Here is a 17,408-nt window from a genome sequence, read left to right as displayed (position 1 = left end):
CTGAGATTTCATTCAATATAATATTGGCATAAGGCAGCAGGTGAACATGGAGGAACACGACTACTCCGAAGTTGGTAACTGTTAAATAATTAGCGCATGGGGATTTGTTTTATTTTCTTGTATCTTTATTTGAAAACCCTAACAAAACATTTAACAAAGCAAGGCTACAAATCTGTAACAAGCATGTGTTTCCCTAGACTTTACTGTGAATTTATTGTTCAATCTCAACAGGTATTCCTAAATACTCAGGGCATTGCGGATCTACAGTTTCCACAATACAGGATACCCAACCATTGAGGTGAGTATTCATAAGGTTTAAAATTTTTCCTTCACTCCAGGTGCAGACACTTAACATGTTACAAACCTTTAGATTTTCAAATCCATGGTGTTAAGTTACATTAGGTTTGAAGTTCCCCCTTGAACCCGAGTTCATATAAGTCAACTGCGACCTAACTTTACAATGCATAAACAAACCTGACTTGAGCACATTCTAACAGCTGAGTCTCAATCACATGATGCAAGACAAATGTCTCATCCCCTGCCCACCCCCAATAGCGTCAACACAGCTCGGTGACCAATCAAGGTGCTTCCGCGTGCCATTTCCCCTGCTTTTCTGCCATTAACTGTTCCCTGTCCGCAACACTCTCTGAACATCTGGCTTTAACTGCTGCATGAGAGATGAATCATTCTTTGCTTAAACTCTGTCAACTTTAATTTCTCTGAAATTTTATTTTTTTTCAAAGATTTATTTTATTACAAATATAAGAATATTTGTAATAAGATATACAGAGAGGAGGAGAGATAGAGAGGAAGATCTGTCCGATGATTCACTCCCCAAGTGAGCGCAGCGGCCAGTGCTGTGCCAATCTGGAGCCAGGAGCCAGGAGCCAGGAGCCAGGAGCTTCCTCCAGGTCTCCCACATGGGTGCATGATCCCAAAATTTTGGGCTGTCCTTGACTGCTTTCCCAGGCCACAAGCAGGGAGCTGGATGGGAAGTGGAGCTGCCGGGATCAGAACCGGCACCCATATGGGATCCTGGTGTGTTCAAGGCAAGGACTTAAGCCACTAGGCCACGCCACCGGGCCCAATTTCTCTGAAATTTTAAACAATAGTGCTAACCGCTTTTGAGAACTGGCAGGAGACACCTAGCTGCTGCTGAAAACTCATGAAACATATTAAAGACCTTTAGATCAAAAAGCAATAAACTGAGCTGGGTGGAGTCTTACAGAATAATCCTATGCCTGCACTTTCAGCATCCCACATGAATGCTGGTTCTAGTGCTGGTTGCTCCACTTAGGATCCAACTTCCTGTTAATGGCCTAGGAAAGCAGCACAAGATGGCCAAGTACTTGAGCTCCTGTATGTAAGTGGGAGACCTGCTCCAGTCATTACAGCTCCTTGAGGAGTGAACCTGAAGAGGAAAGATCTCCCTCTTTAGGCAATTCCTTCAAGTAAAATAAGTAAATCTTAATAAGACAGAAACAAACAAAAGCAACAAACCATGTAACAAACTCAGACGGGTCAAGTGATCTGTCCCAAATCAAAAAGCAGGAAAGGTCAGCAGGCAGACCCTGACACTTCTCCTAAATATAGTAGACTGCATCTTAGAGAAGAAAGGTAAGCCCACAACACAGGTATAAAATCAAAACCCAGGGGCGAGCACGGTGGCACATCAGGCCAACCCTCCACTGTGTGACACTGCCATCCCATATAAGTGCTGGCTGGATTCTCTCAGCTGCTCCATTCCTGATTAGCTCCCCGATTATGACCTGGGAAAGCAGCAGTAGACGGCCCGAGTCTTAGGCACCTGCACCCTTGTGGAAGACCCAGAAGAAGCTCCTGGTTTCAAATCAGCTCAACTCTGACCTTTGTGGCCATCTGGGCACTGAATCAGCAGAAGAAAGACCTCTATCTATCCCTCTCTATAAAATCTGCCTTTAAAATATATAGCAAAATCCTAAGAGGGTTCCAAGGCAGGTTTCCAAAAAAACAGTCATACCACTCTTCACTGAAACAAGTATTACTAACTTTTAGTATGAGCTGAAGCCCACAAAAGAGCGTAAACCGACTGATTTTCTCAGAAAGGAACTGCAAGGCCTGCATTGTGACACAGCAAGTAAAGACTGGCTGTGATGCCGGCATCCCATAGGGGTGCTTGAGTTCATGTTGTGGCTGCTGTGTTTACAATCCAATTCCGTGATGAATGGCCCAGTGCTTGGGCCCTTTCCATCTGTGTAGGAAAACTGAAGAAGCCCTTGGTTCTAGCCTGGCTCCACCCCGGCCATATCAGCCACTCGGAGAGGGGACCACTAAGGTCTCTGCCCCTCCTCCCCTCACCACCTCACACAATTTCTCTTTCAAATAAATAAATCTCCCTCCCCCCTTTTTAAAAAGAGAACTGCTATCACTTTATCAGAAGCCTTTCACTGTAATGAGTTTGATTCAGACAGGCTGAGTACATCCCACTGTAAAACTAAAAGAAAAATCTCCGTAGTGGACTCACGTAATCGCGACGTTGCTCCCATCTATGACAATGTGCTTCAAGTCTGTTCTCCCTGGTTCATTTTTTAATTCCAGCTTGTATGGTACTTTCAGAGTGTCTCGAAACCTCTGAACCCCAGTAACCGAGGAGTCAATGTTATCAGAAGACCCCGCAAACATCACATCACGAGCTGGAGGTGACACGTGAGGTCGTGGCATAGGGGGCGAGAGGGGAGGAGGAGGGTTGGACTGAGGAGAGCTACAACATCCCAAATGTTTTTCACAGGCAGCTTTCATGTTATTTGGAAGCAAGGATTCTGTTTGTTGCTGCAAACCATTTTCAGGATAAACTGAAACTCTGGGCTGGTGAGTTGATGTGCCTCTGGAGACAAAACTGACCTCTTTGGGGCTTGAAGGTGCAGCAGAAGGTGATAGGCCATCAGTTTCAAGGTCTAAATGACAAGTGTAGTTTTGGTTTGAACCCCAGAGTTCATGTTTCTGCTCGACTGGCACTGTTCCAAAAGCATTAAGTCGGCAGTTTGAGGTACATGGCTTAGGTTCTGCTTTGAATGGGAACTGAGAAAATTTCTCTGCCGTGTTTTGCTGTGAGTGACCCTGTGCTTTCTTTGGAGTGGATTCTTCTGTAAGTTCGTTTATGCTGCTATAAACACTTTTATTTTTGGTTTTGCTGCTCTCTGGATGCACAGTCCCAGGTGAAAATTCTCTACTTTCTTGGGACCTTTTATTTTCCTTCTCGATTTTTTCTAAGAGCAATAATGGCTCAGTGGATGGCCCATATTCCTTAATGACCTTTTCAACAATTTCCTGGGAATAGCCCATGGTTTTAAAAAAGTTGACAAGGATGTTGTATTCCATTTCCTCAGTAGTGTCTTTTATGTCTAGCACTTCAGAATCTGAGAGGTCAGCTGCGGCTGGACCATCGTGCACAACCTCCCCTGCTCGAACATTCTCCAGAGAAAACTGTTTCTTGGTGTGCCTTTCCTCAGAATCAGAAGACCTCCTTTTGTGACAAATTCTGTCTTTGGAAAGCGCCTCTTCACCTGGGCTCAGACCATTCACTGGGACAAAAAGCACATCTGGTGAATTGGACAACACTGAGTCCATTTGTTTTGTGAGCTCAGAAACAGGAGTGCCAGCTTTATTTCTTGCCTCTTCACGGAAAACCTCCTCCTCTCGGGAAATATTGAGTGCTGGGCTGGCATTTTGTGTAAACGGTGTGTGTTGGGAATCTCGAACTTCAGTAAAGTCATCACCTCCTGTTTCAAACAGATTCTCCTCGCTTTGTGTGAGTGTCAAAAGTTCTTTTTTCAAAGAAGTGGGTAAAATCAACAAGTCCATTGTGTAACTGTCTGCACGAGCTTCAACAAATTGTTTGAATTCCCTTTTCACCTCTGATTCTTTCTGGATGTTGGGTATGTTCTCATTGCTTTCAAAGAGCTTCACAAACTGCTGGATGTGACTCCTTGCCATGACCACGGCCTCAGCACTGCCTCGAATACCAACAAGGCCAATATCCAGAATGCAGAGGTCAGCACACGTATCCTGAATCAAGCTCTTCAGGAACAGGCTCTGTGCTCCAACAAAGATGCAGTGCATCGCTTTGGGATAACATTCTCTTTCTTCTAATTCAGGTTCACAGATTCCTTTAATATATTCCTGTAAAAAAAAAAAAGTCAAGAAATTAGATCACTTTGCAAAAGCTCCTTATAGCACATAGTTAATCACATATGCAGGGAGCAGGCACTGTGGTGCTGTGGGTTCAGATGCTGGGATGACAGCTTTCACTATCAGGATGCCTGGGATCAGGTGCCGCCTCTGTTTACTCTCCAACTTCCTCCTAATAGGCCTGGGAAGGCAGCGGATGATTGCCCAAACCCCTGGGTTCCTGGCTTGGGCCTGGCTCAGCTCTGGCTGCTGCAGGCATTTGGATCGAATTCACAGATTTTTGTCTATCCTTCTCTCTGTCGTTCCACCTGTCAAGTAAATAAATCTTTTAAAAAAATGATATACAATTGTAAATGTCAAGCTGGCTTTACAAAAAATCATAATTGCATTTTCAGAAAATATATTTTAAGTAAAATATTTGTAATAACAAATATATGTGCTGCTTAACTGAACTTATATCCTGTATAACTTTGTGTTCCAAGAAATATCAGGCTGCTAAAGTGGAACATACATCTACGGATAAAAGAAGCAGAGGATGTTGGACAGTACACTGCTCCCCGTCACTGGCATGGAAAGAGGCCTATGTGAGGTTAGAAAGGGAAACAGATGAATGAAGCAAGCAAATAAAACACACACAAACATTTTGTTGATACAGCAACTTCTCGTTCTGGAGTTACTATGGCTGCTGTAATCTTGTTCAAGTCACCAAACCCCTTTACCCTCACTTTCCTCAACTGTGACAGAGATAAGCATAGCATAATTAGGGTTTCAGGGTGCTCACTACATAACAATACTATTGCACTACCAGAGAAAACTTCCTGGACAGATAAGTGTGAGAAATGAGCTTAGCAAATCCTGCTCTATAAATCAGAACGGCACTCCCGAATGATGCTGTGTCAGAGTTCACCTGTGCAGCACCAATCAAAACACTTGCACCTATTACACACTTGCAGTGTTGGCAGCTACATAGCTCCAGTTAGACTGCATATTCAAGTATGAACGCATCTGTTGTATGTCTGTAATTTTACCCCACCCTGACGTGATGGAAGAAAACCCCACAGCAGCAGCCCCCTGTGAGCCTTCTGAGAGTCAGTTACTTCTTTACTCCCACTTTACCGTCTGTGGCCCTAGTACTGCTACAGAGCAGCTTTTTCAAAGGCCAGCTTGCTATTTTTTATAACATAGTAACTAAGTTCAGCAAAGGATAGTAACTGATCACCCCTTTTCCCAAATGTGGAAGGGAAGTGCTCAATTTTGATGTTAGCTCCCTGAAGATTTCCAGGACAACATTTGGCCTCCATTTGCTTAAAGTTATGCTGTATTTGGATTGTGATTCTAGGTTTTTAAAAATTGTATTCTTAAAGATGTATTTATTTTTATTTCAATGGCAGACTTATAACAGAGAAGGAAAGACAGAAAGCAGGCTAGGCTTTCTGTCCACTAATTCATTCCCCAAAATACTGCAATGGCTACAGCTGGGCCCAGAGGCCCAAACACACAGGGCATCCTTCATTGCTTTCCCAGGTCATGAACAGGGAGCTGGATTGGAAGTTGAGCAGCTGAGACTCAAACTGGCACTCATATGGGATGCTCATGCCATAAGTAGAGCCTTAATTGGCTATGTCCTATGTCAAGGGTCTTTTTGTTGATTTCCCCAAATAAAATGTTAGAACCATAAGAACTTACCAAGGTAATATAAAGACCCTGGGCATCCTTCACTTTGCTCCATTGAAGCATTACACCTTATGTAACCACAGTTAACCATGAAAGCCAGGCAGACAGTGGCACAGGGTGTGTACAGCACTCTGAGTAACTTTGTGAACAGACGGCCATGTTTGTGAAAATTTAGAGCTTTCTAATATCACAAGACTTCATGTTAACCCCACATAGTAATAGCTATCTACTTTCTACCATCTATCCCTACCCTCAGCCACCACTAATCTGTTTCCTTTCTCTAATTCTGTTATACCAAGAATGCAACATAACTGCAAGTAGAGAACTATGCTTGTGAGGTTGGCTTTTCTCACTCAACAGCGTGACCTCACAATCCATGCATGTTGCTGCGCATTGCAGCAGTGCATTCCATGTTATCACTCAGTAGTACTCCTAAGTATGGGAAAGCTATAGTTTCATTTTCCTTCTTTTTAAACTATTTTCCTACTGAGGGGCTTTTTGGTTGTTAGTTTGATGCTATCACAAACGATGTTGTTACAGTCAGTGGTGAAATTATTTGGCCTCAAGGTTTCATTTTTAAATAATTAACATTAGGAGTGCAACTGCTAAGTAATTTAATTATTTCATTTTTCAAAGAACTGCTTTTCTATTTTCCAGAATGGCTATCCCATTTTACTCCCTTCAAAATTGGATGAGAGGACTCCCAGATCCTCACAAAGGACTATCAGTATGAGCACCAAGGACAACATCTCAACTGCCAAGGAGACCACAGGGAAATGGAGTGCCTTCAGAGGCTGAGAACCTTGAGGTCACCCACCACCATTTGGATCTCCCAATGGGATGGAAGAAGCCCAAATCCTGCCTTGCAGGATACAAGGTCATCGGAACAACAACCAGGAGCACTGAGAGGTCCGCAGAAACAGAAGAACAGTAAACTTCCTTTGGGACTAGGAAGGGGAGCTTTCTCTGGTCCTTGCCTAGTTCCGACTTTGGGTCCCCACCCTCTCTCGCAATAACCATCAGGATCATTCCAGAAACCCCTCAAAACAAACAAACAAAAAATCTAGAATACACAGACAGAGAACAACAAGGAAAGCTTGAAACCAGACAGGAAATGGTCAGTGTGGATGCACTTACACCTCACTGGGTGGGACACAAAGATTAGTTACTCCTCACTGGGGTATCGAAGATTTCTCTGCACACCCCTCTTAAACCTAAACTGTTGACAACCTAAACTGTTGACATATGTCTTGTTAGAGTTATAGAGTTAGACTACCTGAAAAATAGCCAGGTTCAGCAAAATCATGCTTCAATGCTATAAACTGCTAAATACTAAAATTAAAATAGACACCAGACAGCTGAATAGTAATCTATGGCCATTTTAAGGTGTATAAAGCCCGGTTGCATATAAACTAATTATTGAAATGTCAATGAAGAAGTCACAGGATGTGGTTCAGAACTTGCATTCCTTTTTTTTTTTCTTTTAACATATTGGTTACTCAACATCATGTCAATTAATTCCATGTTATAAATTGTTACTGATGTTATGTCGGGGCTTTTAATTGATCTGGATGATACTCTGCCGGCTCTACCTTCAGACCAGAGATGGTCTCCCCAAGAAACCATTGAACTTATCTGGACAGTAAGATGCTGGACTTTATGCTTGGTAAATGCTTGCAATGTAAGTATCTCAACCGAATTTGAACTGTAGTAATGCAACAGGGTGGAGGAGTCCACTTAAGCCCAGTGCCTATAAAACTGTGTCCCATAATGCAATGTAATCAATAAAAAAGAAAAAAAATGGATGAGAGAGGGATCCAGTTTTTCTACAACCTTGTCACCTTTTGATACAGTCACCATACTTGGTAACAGTGTGTCTTTTACGGTCTTAACTTACACTTCTTTCCCCAGTGGCTAATGATGTTAACACGCTCCTGTGTGCTGTTGACTATCTTTATATATCCTCTTCAATGAAACATGTTTTGCTTCTGTCCACATCCTAACTTCCTGACTGGATTGCTTTTTCCTGTTGAGTCTTTTTATATTCTAGATATGAGTCTTTTCGCAGATGTGTGGTTTGTAGACATTTTCTCTCTGTTGTCTCATCATCTCTTAACAGGGTATTTCCTGACAGCAAGTGTTCATATTCAAGCGTCATTTTTCAACTGAGTGTCAATTGTGCTTTTTTTTTTAAAGTTTTGGTTTCATGTGTTTGTTGCTGGCATATGGAAATACAACTGATGTCTATATGTTTGTCAGGTACCCCGAGACTTTTATGAACCAAAATTGTTTCTAGTTCAAGGATTTTGTGTGTGCGTTCCTGTGAAATTTCTACGTAGCTATTACATTCTCTGTAGCTGTTCTTTTCTAAGGCACAGGCCTTTTACTTTCACCTTCGATGCTTACTACAGTGGCCAGACATTCTAGCACCATGCTGACAAAAGTGACAGTTGACATGCATGCCTCGTGAAGCACACGATCTCTCCTAATGGAGCTAGAGAGAGATCCTGTGCAGATGTTGTTCCTCGTCTCCTGGGAGCATGCCCACCAGGTGCCAAGTGCTTCATGGCAGCAAATAATGCAATCGTGACATCTGCCCCAGTGTGCTAATTAGGTTGGTTACATACTGGTGAGTTGAGAATACTGAACCACTCTTGTTTCCCTGGAGTAAATGTCCCTTTTGGTCACAGGCATAGTCCCTTTCCTACATGGCTGAATTTTACCTGCAAAATTTTGTGAAGGATTTTTATGTCTTTGACACTGAAGGTCTATAGGGTGTGTGGGTGCGCATGTGCGCCTCTGTCTGGTGTTGGCATCAGGACAACACCTCTACAAACATGTAAGGAAATGTTCCCTCATCTTGCGTTCCTAGAGGTGACTGTGTAGAACTGATACTCACTTTTCTTCAAAACCCTACAGTCAAAACAACCTGGGTCAGGCATCTATTTGTATGGGAGTTTCACCTTGAGGAATTGGTCTATTTCACAGCTAACATGATTGTTTGTAGTAGTTCCTTATCCTTTTCCTACCTTGAGACACCTGTTTCATTCCTGATATTAGTAACTACAGTCTTCCTGCTTATCTGTGTCAGCGCTGACAAGGGATTTGCTCATCTTACTAATCTTCTTAATCAAAGAATGAGCTCATGTATCATTGACCTATAACTTCATAATTAATTTATATTCTTTATTATTTTCCGGCTCCTGTTTGCTAAAGGTCTATTTCCTTGTTTTCTTTTATTTCCCTGAGCAGCTGCCTGCTCATGCTTCTTCTTCTATGTAAGCATCCAAATATTAAAACTTTCCCCCTCACCATTATTTTAGTAGTATCCTCACACTTTCATATGCTACATTTCCACTTTGTTCAATGAATTAAAAAATTTTCTGATCACCCATGAATTATGTGTGTTTAGTTCCTGTCACCTGCTGCTGATATGTTTCCTCTCAGATCATGACACTCTGGGATTTCTTCCAAATTTGTTAAGATTTGCTTTGTAGGGCCTGGAGTGGTAGCATAATGGCTGAACCCTCACCTTGCATGTGCCAGGATCCCATATGGGCGCCGGTTCTAACCCTGGCAGCCCGACTTCCCTGCTTGTGTCCTGGGAAAGCAACTGAGGACGGCTCAAGACCTTGGGACCCTGCACCTGTGTGGGAGACCCAGAAGAAGCTCCAGGTTCCTGGCTTGCGATTGGTGCAGCTCCAGCTGCTGCGGCCACTTGGGGAATAAACCAGCGGATGGAAGATCTGTCTCTCTTCATTGCAAATGTGACATTCCAATAAAAACTTTTTAAAATAATAAAAATAAATTTGTACATTAAAAAAAAAAAAACAGATTTGCTTTGTGGCCGGAAGAGGTCTATACGGATAGTTCTGTGTATCCTGTGGTTGTTGAGCACCTGCTCTACAAATGTTTATCAGAGTCTACTCGGCTCAAGACGGTGGTGTTGAGTTCTACAGTTTCGCCACTCTTTCATTTAGTGATTCCAGAAAGTGTAAAGAAGGGTATGGAAGCTTTCAGTTACGACTGGATTTGTCAATTTCTTCTTTCAGTTTTTACTTAAGGTATTTTGCAGCTTCAGTGTTAGAAACATACACGTCTTCTTGGTGAACTGTCTTCTGATGTAATCTACGGTCATTTTCTTTGCTCTGAAGGCCACTATGGTAATACTGTCACTTCAGTTTTGCTCTGATTAATGTTTGTATACCATATGCTCTTCCCCTTTGTAGCATTTGACAGCCAAACAGCCATAGATTTCTCATCCACTGGTTCCTTCCCCAAATGCCTATCAACAGCTGGGGCTGAGATCAGTGCCAAAAGCTGAGGTCACTAACCAGGTTGTCCACATGGATAGCAGGAATCCAATGACTGAACCATGCCTCTCAAGGTCTATATTGTTAGGAAAACAGCCAGGAACTTGGAGCATGGTTTCAAGCTCAAGAAATTCCTGTATGTGATGATGCAGGCATCTCAACTGCTGGACTAAACACTCACTCCTCTGCCTTCAATTCTAATGTGCCTACATTATTATAAATGAAATATTTCCTACAGATATCACACAACATGTTAATGTATGTTTAATCAGAAAACCTTTATCTATTTGCTCTGACATCCTTACTGGTTAAGTCTGGACTTGACTATACCACTCTATTTTGTTTTCTACACTTTATTTCTTTTTTTGCTTCCTTTTGCATTGCAGTTTTTAATATCCCAATCTTTTCAAGGCATTTTTTTTTTTGCTCTATTTCTGCTTTTTAAGTAGCCATCCTAGCAATTACAGTATATCTTTACAGTCCACTTAGCAGCAATCAAAATGATCTCAACAGCAATGCTTACAACTTCACCAGCTATACTAATCTTAACTTTTTGTATCTTCCAATGCTGTGTCCTCTGTGGGAGGCCTTCACGCCTGGAGCGCGCCTTTCACACGCAGGCCCCCGACCCAGGCACAGACTGATGGGCAAAGTCTTTGTTTGAGCTGTCCTAAACCCACGCACGGCTAGGTACCAGACCACCAGTTAAGAATTTCTACAGTCTGTAAAAATCGCTCACACTAGCCAATCTTACACTGTTGACCCTTCCCCACCTCCTGACCAAAACCCCGCAGCTTTCCTGTGGTTCCATGTGGTGTGGCTTTCTCCATTACTTCAGTGACTGGCCTTCATGTTATCACACAGTCACATCTGAAAATCCCAATTTAAAACAAAGCATACATCATTTTCATACTTTAATTTTTTAAAAGATTTATTTCATTTTTATTGGAAAGTCAGATATACAGAGAGGAGGACAGAGAGAGAGGAAGATCTTCCACCCACCGATTCACTCCCCAAGTAGCTGCAACGGCCGGATCTGAGTCAATCTGAAGCCAGCAGCCTTTTCTGGGTCTCTCACATGGGTGCAGGGTCCCAAGGCTGCATGCCCTCAACTGCTTTCCTAGGCCACAGCAGGGAGCTAGATGGGAAGCTGGGTTGCTGGGATTAGAACCGGCACCCATATGGGACCCTGGCACATGCAAGGAGAGGACTTTAGCTGCTAGGCTATTGCGCTGGGCCCGATACTTCTCTACTCATCTTTCTTCATGTTATCGTTAAGTTTTTTTTCAAAGATTTATTTTATTCGTATTACAAAGTCAGATATACAGAGAGGAGAGATAGAGAGGAAGATCTTCCGTCTGATGGTTCACTCCCCAAGTGAGCCGGTGCTGTGCCCATTCGGAGCCAGGAGCCAGGAGTTTCCTCCAGGTCTCCCACACAGGTGCAGGATCCCAAAGCTTTGGGCCGGCCTCAACTGCTTTCCCAGGCCACAAGCAGGGAGCTGGATGGGAAGTGGAGCTGCCGGGATTAGAACCGGCGACCATATGGGATCCTGGTGTGTTCAAGGCGAAGGCTTTTTGCCAGTAGGCCACACTGCTGGGCCCTATAGTTATAAGTTGCATGTACATATATTTTAGAAATATCCTCCATGTTATGTTTCTTTTCAGTGACCAGACTCATTTTAAAAGCTTTCAGGAAGCAGCAGAAACAAATCTGTAATATTTATCCAAATATTTACCATTTCTGTCTTTCAGCAATCCCCTAGCAGAACAAGTTGAAGGTAATGACTGCCTTTGTTTTTCTTCAACTGAAATTTCTTACCTCACTTTCTTGAAGGATGATAATATAGCCTTTCTGGTCAACAATTCTGTTCCTTCACTACTGTACCACTTCCTTCTGGGCTCCTGAGTTGGTGAAGAGAAATCTGCAGTCTTTAACTGTTAATTCCCTCCCTCCCACACGACATGTGAGCTCTGGGTGCTTTCATGATCTTTGTCTCTGGTTTTTAACAATGCGCTCAGCATGCGTCTGGGTACGCAGCTCTGGGTTTATTCTGTTGGTGTTCAATGAGCTTCTCAAAATACTGTGTTTCCATCTTTGACCAAACTTGGGAAGTCTTTAGCAATTACTTCTTCCAATATTTTTTTTTCAGTACCCCATTCTTTCCTTCTCTTAACCCTACATAATGGACTGGGTAACTTTAAATCTTCAAGATCACGGGCTCTTTCCTAATATCAGTATTTTAAAAATTAAGTCCAACTAGCGAGTTTTTATTTAATTATTGCATTTTTCAGCGCTAACCTTGTTAAATTGGATCTTCTTGTTTTCTGTTGAAGTCTGAACTTTTCCTATTGATTTTAACAGTATTTAGGACTATCCACTGGGGTATTAGTCTGCCTTTATCCAGTAACTCCAACATCTGCACCTTCTCAGCACTGCTGTCCACCGTCTCTTCGCCTACGGGCTGAGATTTTCCTGTTCACTTGCTGGCTTCCGGTCCTGGGCTGCTCCGACTGTGCAGTCTTTCATACCTTGCAGGCACCTGGCATTCTTCTTTCAGTTCTTCAGAAGAAAATGAGAGGAGGGCTTCATTACCTCATCCTATGCGTGCATCTTTCCTTTTTCTCTAAGATTTATTCATGTTTACTCGAAAGGCAGATTTTTTTTTTAAGATTTATAAATTTTTATTGGAAAGTCAGTTATACAGAGAGGAAGAGAGATAGAGAGGAAGATCTTGCATCAGATGGTTCACTCCCCAGGTGGCCGCAATGGCTGGAGCTGCACCAATCCGAAGCCAGGAGCTCTTCCTGGTCTCCCACACAGGGGCAAGGTCCCAAGGCTTAGGTCGTTTTCAACTGCTTTCCCAGGTCACAAGCAGGGAGCTGGATGGGAAGTGAGGCCACCAGGACTAGAACTGGCACCCAAATGGGATCCCAGCGCATTTGAGAATGTTAGCCAATAGGCTACCACACTGAGCCCCGAAAGACAGATTTCACAAAGAGAGGAGACACACAGAGAGGTATCTCCCATCTGCTGGTTTACTCCCCAAATGGCTGTAACAGCTTGAGCTGAGCAGATTTGAAGTGGAGAGCCAGGATCTTCTTCAGGGTCTCCCACGCAGGTTCAGAGGCGCAAAAGCTGGAGTTATCTTCTACTGCCTTCCCAGGCCATAAGCAGGAAGCAGGATCGAAATGGAGCAGCCGGGACTAGAACCAACACACATATGAGATGTTGGCACTTACTGGTGGAGAATTAGCTTGTGTGCACCACGCTGGCCCCTATCTGTACTGCAACTGTGCCTGGGTCTGGCAAGAATACAGACAGTGGTGGCTGTCCCACAAGCCTAGCTCCCATCACCACAGACTATCTGGGGTCTGGGGTATGTGTGAATGAAGGAAAGAAAACAGTCAAGTTTTTCTCACTTTGAGTGTCAGGTGTTCCAATTTCCGCCTCTTGATCCCAAACCAGCAGGTTCCTCCCGGTGCTCGCTCCATGTCTTGGTGCCCATTTCCACTCTGAGGCTGAGCTGTCCATTGGCTGGTACTTTGAAACCTGGTCTTCTTTCTCAGTCAGCTTGCTACTGTTCACTGTTCAGGGTTTTCAAACAGCTGCTCCCCTAATTCTGCCTGGTTCTACACCTCAATTAGGTGAGACAGAGAGTATAGTTTGCACTGACCTTATCCCATCTGGAAGTGAAACTTTCTAGGTGCCTGTGTCCTTAGGTGTTGCTGCCTGTCTAAATCAAGCACACAACTGAATGCACAGAAGGTAAACACTATTTCGACAGCTGCGGAGTCATTCTCACAAAGAGCATCCTACCTTGTCAGTGGGCCGCCAGTAACAGCCAAGCAGATGTTCTCCAGATAAAAGGCCTGTAAAACTCTCAAAAACCCAGCGAATCCCCTGATACACGATCTAAGTCTACCTATCAACAAATTCTGTCCGGACTCCCAGCATCCAATTCACTTTTAAGTTTTGTATGAAACATAAAACATGCTCCTGTTGGAAGACAAGCCCGAATACGAAAGGCAGAACACAGAGAAAACAGCAAGAACCTAGTAACGTAGAGTGCAGAGGAAAACCGCTGCAAAATTTCACTGCTTTTTAACAGACAGGAGACAGTACTGAATTCCTAAGACTGAAAATAAGTGGAAAGCAAATTTCACAAATGGATAAAACCAAAGAAGATAAAAAGCCTAGGAAGACACAGGCACTGCGGTGCTGCAGCTATCCAGATCCGACAGTGGAGTGCAGCTCCAGTCCTGACCATTCTCCCCAATCCGGCCTCCCTGCTAACGCTAGTGAAAAGTGCCTGGTGACCAGGTGACACAGGTGACAGCTCAAGGCTCCTTCAGCCTCTGCTTTCCCTGTGGCTTCTGGTTTTGGCCTCGCTCAAGCCTGGCTACTGTGGGTATTTGGGGGAGTGAACCAGCAGACAGAAAATTCTTTTGCTCTTTATCTTTCTCTGTCTTCAAGTGACTAAACACTTTTTTAAGCTCCAGAAAAATTAAAAGCCATGCCAGAGAGAAAAGAATGCAGTACAGGACTTGGCTCTCTAGTCACATTTAGGTGAGTCAGAATTAGGTAAACTGTACTCTTGGAAAGAAAATTTAAAAAAAAAAAAAAAAAAAAAAAAAAAAAAAAAGGAAAAAAAGGAGGAGGGACACCAAGCATGACAGCCTAGTGGCTAAATCCTCATTTTGCATGCACCAGGATCCCATATGGGTGCCAGTTCGAGTCCCGCCTGCTTCATTTCCCATTCAGCTCCCTGCTTGTGGCCTGGGAAAGCAGTAGAGAACAGCCCAAATCCTTGGGACCCTGCATCCGCGTGGGAGACCCGGAAAAGCTCCTGACTCCTGGCTTCAGATTGGCTCAGCTCCAGCCGCTTCAGTCACTTGGGGAGTGAACAACTGGATGCAAGATCTTTCTGTCTCTTCAGATTGTTTTGATTGGAAAGGCAGATTCACAGAGGAGAGCTGGAGCCCAAGGAAGCCAGGAGTTCCCTCTGGGTCTCCCATGTGTCAGTGATTTTCCAGATCACAAGCAGGAAATGCCGCAGTCAGGACACCAGGTGGACAATAAGCTTAATACATCACTGTGTCAGCCCAGACTCTGTTCTTCAATTCCAAAAAAACGTTATAGGAAAAAAAAAAAAAAAAAAAAGAGAAGCGTTGCCTTACTTCTTTTAAAGAAAAATAATACTTCAAATCGACAAGGAATAGCAATACACTCTTCACAACTAAAAAGTCATCATTAGAAACAACAGCTAAACACAGTAAGAAGCAGGGACCTCTAAAAGGGAGAGTTAAGAACAGTAAACTGCTGTTCTTAGATAATTTTTCTAGTTGATTTTCTGTTTTAATCACGTGCTTAGATCATTTTGGTACACTCCCCATCTGCTAATTTTAATTTAAAAAAATTTAAAGTGGGGGCCAGTGTAATGGCATAGTGGGTGAGCTCCCATCAGTGCTGGTTCATGCTCCAAATGCCCACAATGGTCAGGACAGAAGCAGGCCAAAGCAAGGAACAAGTACTTAATATAGGTCTTTCAAGATTCAAACTCTTGAGCCATCTCACCTGCTCAGGGTCTGCATTAGCAGCAAGCTAGAATCAGACTGTAGCTACACTTGCAACTACAACTCTGACATGGGACTCAGGTGTCCTAACCTGACATCTCAAACACCCAGTTGCAACATCTGCTGTTTAAATTAAAAACCCGGCTAACCTGCTATGCTGTGACTCTGTTTCACTTTTCTTTTCCTTTCTTTTTTTTTTAAACTGGAAACACCAGCACAATGGAGGTGGAGTGGGGACATACAAGGCAACTTCCCTTTCATAAGGTAAAAGGAATTTCTATTAGTCCCCTCTACAAATTCAGTGCTTCTCAGATGTATGTTTAACAAGCCCAGAGGGAAACTCCTGGCAATTTCTGCTGCTCAGGACATGGAAAAACCCAGGTACAATCAAAGAGGCTACTCAAGAGGCTGCACGTCTGACCCGGAGACAGGTTTCTCTGCACTGTTGCTCACCATCTACCAGCTCTTACTGGAGGCGGCCGCTCTCCAGATTACATGTCCCCAGCAGCACAGGGTGCTACCCGCAAGGCTTATGGGAGCAAATGACAACTGACAGCCCAGACACAGGGCCAAGATCTAGGGAGACACACGGGCTGATACCACACCAACTCTTAGAGGTGGATCTGACATATTTTGCCAGCTGCAAGAGTATCACTGTGGCAGGACCACAAATCATAAGATACACACACTGACCGTGAACACTGAGGAAGCAGAAGCTACGCTCACAGGGAAAGAATAACTTTCAAATGGCCTAAATGGCTCAAACCACTCATTTTCAACCCTGGCCACACACTAGGATTTAAAAATTTTAGGGGTGAGGATGAAGGGACACATGCATAAATTGTGTTTGGTGTTCTAAGAGAAAAGAAATAAAAATTGGGTTCAGCATTGCAGCACTGTGGGGAAAGCTGCTACCTAGAATGCCAGCAGCCCATGTGGGTGCTGGTTCATGTCCCGGCTGCTCCACTTCCGACCCAGCTCCCTGTTACCCGCCTGTGAAAAACAGGGAAGATAGCCCCAAGAAGACGAAGCTCCCGGTCGCTGGCGTCAGCCTAGCCCCATGCTGGTCATTGCAGGCATCTGGGGAATGAACCAGCAGATGGAAAAGATCAGTCTTTCCTAATTCAGACATTCAAACAAAACAAAAATGACCAGCTCCAATAGCTTGCATGTGATCAGGAAAAGCATCAAGGACGGCCTTCAATCACAACATAATGCTCTAACACTTCTGCCTGACACTACTGATAACATTCTCCACAGTGAAGCTGCACATTAAAATGTTGACTTTCGTCTGGCAGAGACATCAGGCAGCTAGGTTTGGCAGAAAACATAACAATAAAGGCTGTGATTCTCACTGCTTTGTAAGATCGAAGACAGTTTGTATTTAACTGAGCAGTTTTATTCCAACATTTTATTGCTCACACACGGTGTCTCAGGTGCTCTCTGGACCACATTTCCTTTCCGCTGGTTCCCTCAGTTATGAGGCACCTGTCTAAAAGGCATGCTCATTTTATTTTTAAAACTTTGGCAGTTTTGTATGACCCAAAGTGGACTCACCCGCTAGGTCTGTTAACCTGAGTGGCCCAAGAAGGAGCCCCTCATCAGCTGCTTACAATCAAGCACGCCTTGTCTTGGCTTCCCAAGTGAGTATCAACCAGCAAGAGCAGCTCAGTGGAGC

The 17,408-nt window shown here is 43.6% G+C and overlaps 1 protein-coding gene across 3 annotated transcripts in view; it reads right to left on the bottom strand.

The window, feature by feature from the left end:
* N4BP1 (NEDD4 binding protein 1) overlaps nucleotides 1-17,408 on the bottom strand; it is a 48,402-nt gene that overhangs the window by 19,141 nt on the left and 11,853 nt on the right. Inside the window, exons 1-2 of one of the 3 annotated variants that reach the window (XM_040982745.1) lie at nucleotides 12,456-12,823; nucleotides 2,504-4,158 (exon numbers count right to left, since the gene is read on the bottom strand). In XM_040982745.1, the coding sequence (XP_040838679.1) occupies nucleotides 2,504-4,098 (1,595 nt within the window). In that variant the 5' untranslated portion in view covers nucleotides 4,099-4,158; nucleotides 12,456-12,823. The other 2 variants (XM_040982744.1, XM_040982742.1) reach the window with 2 other exon arrangements.

The sequence above is a fragment of the Ochotona curzoniae genome, unplaced genomic scaffold (assembly GCF_017591425.1).
Source record: "Ochotona curzoniae isolate NIBS_2020 unplaced genomic scaffold, NIBS_Ocur_1.0 contig_3622, whole genome shotgun sequence".
In the NCBI taxonomy this organism is placed as follows: Eukaryota; Metazoa; Chordata; class Mammalia; order Lagomorpha; family Ochotonidae; genus Ochotona; species Ochotona curzoniae.
This window is presented reverse-complemented; position numbering and strand designations above follow the sequence as displayed.